At 41.7% G+C, this 10,880-nt stretch overlaps 2 protein-coding genes across 5 annotated transcripts; both read left to right on the top strand.

Moving 5' to 3' along the window:
- The first annotated feature begins 483 nt into the window (after positions 1–483).
- On the top strand, positions 484–8,373 carry LOC124416256. Its single transcript, XM_046897184.1, has 24 exons — positions 484–699; positions 1,003–1,169; positions 1,295–1,606; positions 1,705–1,829; positions 2,211–2,381; positions 2,619–2,854; positions 3,271–3,482; positions 3,559–3,723; positions 3,787–3,902; positions 3,979–4,217; positions 4,439–4,497; positions 4,710–4,716; positions 4,997–5,012; positions 5,112–5,194; positions 5,348–5,563; positions 5,680–5,855; positions 5,946–6,257; positions 6,364–6,494; positions 6,581–6,751; positions 6,831–7,039; positions 7,118–7,329; positions 7,425–7,696; positions 7,783–7,992; positions 8,181–8,373. The coding sequence occupies exons 1-24, from the start codon at positions 552–554 to the stop codon at positions 8,248–8,250; spliced, it is 4,035 nt and encodes a 1,344-aa protein (XP_046753140.1). The 5' UTR covers positions 484–551; the 3' UTR covers positions 8,251–8,373.
- LOC124411103 (allergen Tha p 1-like) lies at positions 7,337–10,261 on the top strand. 4 transcript variants are annotated; one of them, XM_046890009.1, is made up of 3 exons: positions 7,337–7,340; positions 9,324–9,535; positions 9,951–10,260. In XM_046890009.1, exons 2-3 carry the CDS (start codon positions 9,328–9,330, stop codon positions 10,136–10,138), a joined length of 396 nt encoding a protein of 131 aa, XP_046745965.1. In that variant the 5' UTR covers positions 7,337–7,340; positions 9,324–9,327; the 3' UTR covers positions 10,139–10,260. The 4 variants fall into 4 exon arrangements, with proteins under 4 accessions (XP_046745965.1, XP_046745957.1, XP_046745975.1 ...); XM_046890001.1 differs by lacking the exon at positions 7,337–7,340 and adding an exon at positions 8,520–8,556 and having other exon boundaries at positions 9,326–9,535; positions 9,951–10,261; XM_046890019.1 differs by lacking the exon at positions 7,337–7,340 and adding an exon at positions 8,875–9,020 and having other exon boundaries at positions 9,326–9,535; positions 9,951–10,261.
- Positions 10,262–10,880: the final 619 nt, after the last annotated feature.

Here is a 10,880-nt window from a genome sequence, read left to right as displayed (position 1 = left end):
GGCTGACAACCAAACACGCACGTTCATTAGATATATCCAACTTTTACGCGAAAAGACTGTCATAGACGTGCGTTACGTGTAATTTTTCTATCCGAATAGGCGACATTACGCTTGATAAAACCTGTAGTTGGCTGCAATTTCAAATCTATAAATGACACGTGAAAAAATGGGGGAAACGCAGATTCCGTTCGCTCGTTTGACAGACAGGAACCTGAGTAGTTTTCTTCAGGGTTTGCACGGTTAAATTCTGCGGCTGAATCACATTGTTTAAGACAAGAGTTGATCGGTCGATACACGATGCGCAATAATCACTCAGTGCATTGAGGGTGCACATTGAAATTATGCAACGGAGAAACTAACAAGTGTGCATCATACCCTGGGGTGCATTTATGCAGATATGCATTACTTATGCTTATCTATGGGTGGAAATAGTGTTGCATAACGGTAGATCTCGATGTGGGATAGGAAATTTCCATACTTACAAGCAAAAGGCTTACATCGGTCATTGGATCGTCAAGAAATTTTCTGTCTGACTGTTTTCGGGGTCGAAAATGCAGCCTCTTTTTATCGTGCTGTGTTTGGCGACGGTTTGCGAATTCGTAAGAACGGAACGGATCGTCACTGGTCATTTGATCGAGGATTTTTTTCAACAGAAATACGTTCACCAGGTCACTGTTTTTGCCTGTTGGAATAATTTTGGTAGGTTCATCCAAAGGCAGTTGTCCCGAATTAGCAACTTACGCACAATTAAATGCATAATTTTTTTCACAATCAGATTACGGCTTAATAGCTGATTTAAGGCTGAGATCGAAGCAAAGATTAGATTGATTTGAACGAGTTTAATATGTACCTCAACTTGTTTGTCCGATTAAAAACAGCACATTATGTTTCTTCGTTGAACACTATTTTTCGCACATTTTTTTCTTCATTGCTATCAATATTGAACCGCTCAAGATCTGCGCCACATTGAAAACTGAACAGGGTTTTAATCATCCATAACAGAAGCAGCGGCATTCAATCGAGACCTGATGAACTCTGGTATAAAAACCGGATTCGTCTACGTTCCCAACAGGAATTTGAATATGCGCCAAATTTTGACTGTCAACTATTACAAGCTCGGCGTTGTCTTGGACTTGGACTGTCCGGGGAGCCACTTGGTTCTTGATCAGGTGAAGTATCAGTTAGGCTTTCCATTTCGGAAGGTTTTCGCAATGTAACAATTTCCACCCTTTTCACTTCTCACGCACAGAAAACGTTGAATGAAATCCATAACGCGAACGAAATATTTCTATAGTTTACAGAACAAAATATCCCCTTCAACGAGTCCTACTCTTGGTTACTCGTCACCAACGAGACGATGCCGAGGACTTTACTGAGCACGTTGCCTCTTACCATCGAAACCGAGTTAGTCGTTGCTCTTCTCGTAGCCGACGACACTTTCGAACTCTACGATGTTTACAACCCGAGTTATCGACACGGGGGTGATCTAAACGTGACTTACATGGGGAAATGGAATATTCAACAAGGTCTGACCGTCAATTTGACTCAGTACAAGTACCAAAGACGTGGCGATCTTCGCGGACTTTCCCTCAACGTCTCGATCGCTGTACGCTGCAAATGCACTGATTTGTTGATCGTTATTTTTTTTTCAAATCCAACTCACCAGCCTCAATAATTTCAGTAACAATTCGATTTTGTTTTTAGATAACTCATACTCCTGCTCCAGACTTCATGACATACATCTCGTATCCCATTAACCGGCACCTGGATACGATGCACCGTTTCAATTACGCCCTGGTTTGTCAGCTACGTGACTCTTACAATTTCAAGTAACTCTTACACATATTTATTCCAATTTTATTCCAGAATATTTCGCACTGATTCAGAGAAAAAAAAACATGCACTTGTCAAGTCACGGTGCAACTAGTTGTGGGACATAACACGCTCAACGTTCAACGGACTTTATTAAAAGGGATTTCACTTTTTATCGGTAAATTTATCTCCTTTTTCTAATTTTCTGGTGAAGAAATTATGCAACGGATCAAGGCGAAATTCGGCATGTGGATTTATTTATCTCTGTTCACAAAAAAATTGAAAATGATTGAAATGATGAGCAATGAAAAAAAGTAAATCCCCCCCTTTAATGGTCCAAAGCACGCCCCGCTAATTTACTGCCAGACTTATGTCGCGATTAACGTGTGCTTCTTTAGGATGAATTTAATGAGAGCCACTTCGTGGGGATATCTGTTGGATAACGGTTCGTTTAATGGAATGCTTGGTGACATGATTGCCGGCAGAGTTGATATCGGCGCAACGCCTCTGCAGTTCAAGGAAGAACGAATCGACGTCGCCGAATTCACTGTTCAAACTTGGCTGGCGAGGTTGAAATTATTATTGTTATATTATGAAAACAACATTCAAATCACGGAATTTGGGTTTCTCCAGAAGCGGAATCCGTGTCCAATATACTCAGGAATAAAGAACCCAGATAATCGCTTGACAAAGAAGTTAATTTCCAACTCTATTGCAAAATAAGCAAATACGTAGCGTAATGGAACCTTGAAAATCTAGGCAAATATACGTAACATTGATTAATTCGGTTCTTTGCTTACGAACAGACCCTGCTTCATATTTCGCCACCCAAAGAAAAGCACAGTTCGCAACGGTTTTCTTCGGCCCTTCGCCCCCGACGTTTGGATGCTCACGATGTTGACGGCCTTAGTGTGCTGGTTTCTATTGTACATTATAGTCAAGGTAGAACCTCGTTTGACTCACCGTGCTGCCAAAACTACCCTCGACATTCACGCTGCTTCGGAGACTGCTCTGATCGTTGCCGCTTCTTTGTGCCAGCAAGGTAAATTGCCAAGGTTTTCACCTGCTCCGGAATCATCTTTATGTAAACTTGATCGTAGACTTTATTCACTGTACAAAGATGCCAATATCTGTACGCCACTAAACTTTTCTGCGTCACCTTCTCGTCGGAGATACGCGACGTGACTGCGAGTCGTCAAGCGAGCCGAATGAGCTCAATACTGTTTTGTTTTGATTCGGAATTGTTTACTTCACCTTGGGTGTGTATATACCCCTAATAGGTCGTTCCGGGCGAATGTTACCTTAACTTTGCCAATGTTTTACAATATTTGATCAATCAATTCTGGTTAGGAAAACTGAGAGAGCTTTTTCAGATTTTTGAAACTCACTGTTGAAGCAGGATATCACTTTTCACTGATTTTACTGAAGAATGACCTATCAGAGGTACGTAATTTCCAGGTCTGACGGATGGACCGCAGTTGATCTCCGGGCGTGTCGTCTTCATCTTCCTCTTCATCTGGGGCCTGCTTCTGTATCAGTTTTACTCAGCGAGTATCGTGGGTTCCTTACTCGCTCAGCACCCTAGGTATATAAACACCCTGAAGGACCTCCTGGATAGTGATCTGCGAGTAGGAATCGAGGATATCGCCTACAACTACGATTTTTTTGCGGTAAAGCTGGCCTCTTGCCTCATCCTTCTGATTTCGTATTCGCCTTTTTATCCGTAAACTTTCGATCTGATGGCAGACGACCACTGATCCAGTGGCGCTACGGCTCTACAAGAAAAAAGTAGCACCTGCCAGGAACCGGAAACAGCCAGCGTATTACAGCCCTCGCGAGGGTCTTCGCCGCGTGCAAAAGGGCGGGTTTGCGTTTCACGTCGACGTTGCCACTGCCTACAAGATAATCACGGTAACCTTTCAATAGTCGCCTGATCTACTTCCGGAATTCACTTACCACGTTCCCAATTTTCAGGACACTTTTGCCGAGGACGAAATATGCGATCTCGTAGAAATCCAATTGTTTCCTCCGAAACATACGGCTACAGTTACGAGTAAGCATTCGCCGTTCAAAAAAATGGTCACTTACGGGTAAGTGAGGCTTCTTGCTTGTGGAAATACCTCGAAACCACAAAAGTCTTTAGAGTTATTTTTTTTTCTTGCACAGGATGCGGAAAATCATCGAACGAGGGATGGCCGAACGTCTGCGGCACGTTTGGCACTACCGGAAGCCGATTTGTCCAGAGAGTCACAGTGCGATCCCGGTCCCTGTGTCCCTTGAAGAATTTTCGCCAGCCTTATTTTTGCTCTCGATGGGTATGACGCTGGCTGGCGCTCTTGTGTACGTCGAGAAATACGCCAAGCGCCAAAACGCTTTAAAAAAGAAACGGCACTTTTTCGTGACATGTTAGCTCATCACCATTCGCTTATACTTACTCTCGGGTGCAAAATATTGTTCTACAATACTGCAGGTTTTTTCCTAAATCCTTTTTGTTTTCTTATACGATTCTTGATGAGCATGGCTTCTAGCCGTATACACTGATGAGTGAACCCATAATTATTCTTGCACAGCAGATGACTGTAAAGAATATGAATATGATAAGATAATGATATGATAAGACACGTAGTATCGAGTATGGAGGATAGGCGGTCATGTCGTAAATGTCTCGTTGAGGTATTCAGAAAGGTATGACAGTTCGGGTAAAGGGATATTTCCGCGTGTAAACTGTCGTCACGCCAAAGCAGGAAAATGATCAAAGGATTCTCGTGAAAAGGTAATAGATGCATGAGAGGTCTTTCAGTATCTATCTAGGTAGTTGAGAGACTCGTTGAAATTCACCCCACATATCCCCTTCGATTTAAGGAATGAACGTAACGTGATGTTTGGGTTTCTTTTAGCCCCAAGGTAACGTGTCCGTGTCTTAGATATTGAAACGTGTTCGAGTAGATTGTGCATACATTTATGTGTATTGATTCAAAGTTGAGACCAGAAGCAATAAAAATATGTAGATAGTATAGCACGGAATCAATGGCAATAAGAGTAGGTATCAGTCGCACGTAATCGTTCCAAGCTAATGCTCAAGCTTTAAATACTTGGTTAACGCAAGAGATTCGTTGGAATTAAAAAATGCAATACTCGAGCAGTCAGACATACAAAGATAATCCACGCCTTTAAATTTTTATAGGTACATTTAATTCAAGGTTCGTTGTTATTCACTTGGAATAATCAAGTTTTTTCTTAAGATTTTTTTTGCAGTGAAAGCGTTGAATTGTTGGCCAAACTGTGCTCACGGCCAGCAGGTTCCAAAATTTATTTGATTGTCGAGAAGTGGTCCTCTTGACGCTTGACCTTACTTCTAACACTAAAGTCAAACTCATAAAATGTAACGAGTGCTGATCACGTAGCATTTCACGCTTTATAGTTCAATAAATGACTAACGTAAATGGGAGTGTGCCTAACATTTCACACATCTGCAATGCTTTAGCCTTTCTTTCGATGTCAAAAAACAGTTATATCCAGATGTGATCTCTTACAGTTATACCTGACAAATGGTTTCTGCTTCTGGAAGATATGCATCTTTCCATTTTTCTGACCTTCGCACTACTGTTGGCCGGTGTAACGGCCTCGATAGATCGGAACGAGCTAAGCAATTTAATCATCGACTACGTTAATTACAAAAATGCCAGTCGTTTGATTTCAGCATTCCTTTGTCTACGAGATCTTGGTAAGAACATTGATTTTTCCATCCACAGTAGGTACATTTCAACCAACTTTTTTTTAGGGTTTTTTAGTGACATTTTAGTACAATCTGTCATTTTTAGTAGGTACAATTAAATATTATCGATATCTTCGTTCTTTCATTCACAGACTCGGTTTCACTGAGCCGCAGGATCATGAATGCCTCGATTAGCGCGGCAATTTTTAATTCATTGAAAATCTGCGACGATAAAGAACCGCTGGAGAATCTCCTTCGCTATAATTATCATAGTATAAATATCATAACAGACCTTGATTGCGACAGGAGCAAGGAACTGCTGATTGGGGTAACATTGCGTACTCATGTGAATGTAGAGTTCGAAAGTTGATTTTAGGTTAATGGTGATATGAATATAGCAGACTTGTTTACTTTCCAGATTTCGGCTGGTAATATGTTCAACTATTCCTATTCCTGGCTTTTGACTAGCAATAATAAGAGCGACGCTCTAGAGTTCATGGAAGGGTTGAACCTGAGCGTTGATACCGACGTCGTATTGGCAATCACAGCTGAGGAAACCGTTAGATTATACGATATATTTAACACCGGAAGTGATCGAAACGGGACATTGAACGCGACATTTATTGGCACCTGGCGGTCGTTGTCTCCTCGTTTGAACATCATCAAACTTCAGAGCCCGGTTTATCGGCGCCAAAACCTCACCGGGATAACTCTAAAATTTGCTGCCGTGGTGAGACCATCGCGACCACGCATTTATCCCCTTTTTGCACTCCAACTGTCAGTCTACCTCGATTGATTTTACAAAGGTAGCTACTGACCGTATTACTCACTTGCAGACCATGTATATGGATCCGAAGGAAGATGATCCGATCAAGTACCTTTCCAACCCTGCGAACAGAACCTACGACGCCATCTCCAAGGTCAATTACGCCCTGGGTGTAATCCCTCGAGATTTTTTCAACTATTCGTAAGTTCAACTGGTTTGACTATTCGAACAGCCCATAACCGAGTGAATACATGGTATACGGACGCTGAGAAAACTTCTTACCACAGAGTGGAAGTATCCACGTGGTCCGACTTCGGTGGACGCTGGAATGGGACCCCCTTCTTCGGGATGATGGGTGCCTTGGGACGCAGGGAGGCCGACTTTACCCTTGGTGGTACCGTTATGACGCAAGAACGGTTGGAGTATTGCACTCCAATCGTGCAGAACTACCCCTTTTGGCGAGCAATGCTTTCAGTCACTACTTTGATTAATGCGCGAGATTGATTCCAAAAATCACTTAAATGAAACGACTTACAGGACTGGTTTCCTGTTCAAACATCCCGCCAGCCATTCTGTCAGGAATGTTTTCCTGGAACCGTTGTCGCCTTCTTCGTGGAACGCAGTGGTTGTCTTGTCTCTTCTTGTCATCGTCATTATGAGTATCGCGTCGCGCTATCACAGGAAAGAATATGAGAATCCTTGGTCCTTTGGGATCTATTCGACACTGGCGACACTCTTCCAGCAAGGTGCAGATTTGAGAAGCCATCGTTGTTGCGGATCGTGATTTCAAACCCCTCGATATCTCAAATTCCAACTGTTCTCAGGGTGGCACAGCTCTCTCCCTGGTCACAGCGGGCACATACTCTTCGTAGTTTTTACGCTCTTCAGCATGCTGCTATACAATTTTTACAGCGCTTCTGTTGTTTCGTCGCTCCTCTCGGACCCCCCGCAAAACATTCGTACGATTGGGGACTTGCTGAATTTTGGAATGCCATCTGCCTACGAGAATGCTTCGTATGTTCCACACTATTTCAAAGTAGGTGTATTTCTTCTTGCTGCTCGATCGCAGCCGAGTTACACCGGATGCAGTTTTACTTGGTTTAACTTTCTCGGGCTTTCCAATGAGTATAGATATCAACTGTATCATCGGAAAGGATGTTCTACGAGAAGAAGCTGCTGGATAAAGGGAAACCAAAGATTCTTCCCCGCTCTGAAGGTATCCGAAGGGTTAAGGAAGGAGGATTCGCCTATCACACCACCCCTGCTGACGCTTATGAGGAGATTGCCCACGAATTCGCTCAGCCTGAGATCTGCAGCTTGGCCGAGATCCCCTTCATTAAGAAGTCGGTGCTTGCGATGTGGGCTTCGCGGGAGAATCCTTACAGAGAGCATCTAAAGATCATGTGAGCATATACAAGGCAAGACAAGGACGACAGCTTCGTAAAATGCAAGCAAAATTTATGCACTTTTGAATTCTGACACGGCACAGACATCGGCGTCTGGAGGAAGTCGGAATCCTGGTCAGGGAACACAGGCGTTGGTTTGCTCCAAAACCGGAATGCCTCGGTAGCACTGCAGTTCTTAACAGCATCACGTTGAACGATGTAGCACCGGCATTTCTGGGACTTCTGTGTGGAATTTTTGCTGCAGTTTTCATATTCGCTCTGGAGCTCGCACACCATTCATTGGAAGAAAAGAGGTGGAGAAATGCATTTTTTTTTCTACCACATTCCCACCTTTTACCCAACATCTGTAGCAAGGCGGCACAGTTTGTGAAACGAAATTTATTCGTAAATGAATACTTGCGATCAGTTTGGGTAAAAAATACGACCGATGACCCAAATTTTGTGAAGATCATGCTGGTTATGGTAATTTGTTTCATTGTAGCCAAGCCTCAAGGCGTCATCGGCGGAAAAAAATTCAGAGTTGGAAAACAACGAGATCCAACCACGGTTAATCAGCGCATCTCGTATTCAAGTCACTGATGGGCTCGTGTCCTTGTCGACCGTCACAAAATGACCGAAGGTTTTGGCGCTGTCTCCGTTCTCATACATTTAATGTAGTTTTGTGTAAATGACACAGCATATCAATATCATTTTCCTCGTCATGTATCGCGCACACGATATATTTATACCCGCACGTTACTTGCATACTAAATAAAAATCCGGTTTGAAGCAACGAAACACGTTAGTTATTGTTCACCATCAACTTCTGAAGGCCTGCGAATCAAGAGCATCATCGATGCAATTCCCTCGTTCGTTTGGATTTCAATCTTTTCTCGTCTGTGATATATCGTTAATTGTACAAGTAAATAACGCATTTTTATAACTCTAACTATTTATAACAATGCGGAAAACATCTTGCAGGCACATTATATTTGAGGAAAAAGATCCTGGCTCATTGTAAAGTCGGAGCAGATATTATCCATTAGGATGAATTTTTTAGTACAGATGGATCGTTTGCGAGCATCAATGCCACGTGCTAATGTATTATTGCCCCTCAAGAAGAATAGTGACACAAGGAAAAAGCACTAGCGGAGTATACGGGATGAATTCGTGCTGCATTCAAATGAAACGTTCACATATTTATCCGCATTTGGGTGGCACCACGACCTTTAGGTTAAGTGGGGGATAAACTCATGGCAGGGTATAATACTCACCTGCAATTGCCCTCAGTTTTCACTTTGCTTTGTCTTGTCGATAGTCTTCTGCAGCGAAAGTGATTTCGGTAAGTGGCAATTAAAAGGCGCTGCACTGTGATTAATTGATTATTGTGCATCGAATAATATCGTCACGAATTGCTTAAGGACAATTCATAGTCAATTTCTGCAGTGATCTGCAATGTTATTGTAGTAAAATTGAGATTCTTGTCCTAATTGCGTTATCTTGATACAATTGTATGAATACTAGGGAGTCCAATTTATAGGATCAATGAGCATCAGCTCTTTTTTGTTTATTTTCATTTATTTTTTTCCCAAAAATTGATGTCATTGATCGTTGATTATCCAACTTCTATGCATATTCATTGTTCAGGCATGCAATCAACGATGATGGTATTACCGGCACTGGTTGTTGTGCTCTTTACCTTGGGATCGACAGTGTCCCTTGAGACTCCAACGTATTCCAACAAATACGACGACGTTAACATAGACCTCATCCTCAACAGTGAACGACTCTTAAAGCAATACATAGCCTGCGTCTTGGACAAGGGACCTTGCTCTCCGGACGGAAGATATTTCCGAAGTGAGTATTACAAATTTACAAGCGACTGTCAAAACGGTTTATTTGGAAGGTCACTGCTGTTGTCGATTTTTTTCATCCAGAATTTATTATGTTTGCACGTGGCCTGCATTTATTAAGCTTATATGTTTGCGGCAGTAAAAGTACGAGTGATAATTTCGACTTTTTCGTTTACCAGTTCAAATATTATTTGCAAACACAATGATTAACTGATATTTGAACAGAACTGATTCGTGCAAAAGTACACGAGGCACAAATATTGACTCTTTTATATGTATATTATTTCAGTATGGTTTGAAGCAGTTTCGGAAAATTTGATGAAATTGAAATTCGAAAGGGACTGAGAAACAAAATTGCTAACTTATGATTTTTTGCCCAGTTATATTTATTAACGAAAATTTATTTCTGCTTTCTTCAGCTGTTCTACCCGATGCACTCGCTACGAACTGTGCTAAGTGTACGGACAAAATGAAGGGTAATGTTCGAAAGGTGTCGAACCACATTATGGAGCGGAGACCCGACGACTGGGCTAAGTTTGTTAAGAAATATGACAGTGATGGGAAATACAGACAATCTTTCTCACGTTTTCTGAACGAACAGAGCTAGACGACATGTGATATGAACTGTATCACGATTTCCGATCTGAATCTCGAAATCTTCACTTAAGGCTATTCGTCGATAAGTTTATTTTACTAGAATTATATAATTGAATATTATACTTTTATTACTGTGCGGCATAAGGAATTGTTGAGTAAAATAAGAAAAACTCACTTTTTCGAATAAATAAATAACAACTCATCGTTTCATTCGAATGATTCAAAAACATTAATATTCATCGTTGCGTAACTTTCCTTCGTCATAGTTTCACTCAACAAAAACAACGTTTTGAATAAGTTATAACTCTAGCACGATCGTTAGCATAAAAATGGCGTGCCTCGTATATTTGTCATTGCGAACAAACGTCGGATCGAGACGAATCATAAAATTACCAGGGAAACACGATTTTCACCCAAAAAAGATTTGGCAGATATTTTCTAAAGTTGATTTATGCGAGCACACATGTCTTGCGGTTAGAGTTCCAGTCGAACCATTAAACCGATTTGGATGAAATTTACTGTTCTTATCCAGAAGCACTGCCGATATAAGATTTTGGGCCCCACCACATTTCCGGTATCGAAACAGCGGCTACTAACTCCGCCATTCTTCGAGATATTCGAAATCAGCTATCAGGCAAATCAGCACTGTGCAATCGCAGTTTTAGACTCAGATCCGTTACGTATTTTGTTAGGTTTTGTATGCTTATTTTTTCAAATTTATCCGACGCAATAAGACTTCTGTTGGATTATTT

Source organism: Diprion similis, chromosome 2 (assembly GCF_021155765.1).
Source record: "Diprion similis isolate iyDipSimi1 chromosome 2, iyDipSimi1.1, whole genome shotgun sequence".
In the NCBI taxonomy this organism is placed as follows: domain Eukaryota; kingdom Metazoa; phylum Arthropoda; class Insecta; order Hymenoptera; family Diprionidae; genus Diprion; species Diprion similis.
Note: the sequence above shows the minus strand (reverse complement) of the source record. Positions and strands in the feature narration are given on the sequence as shown.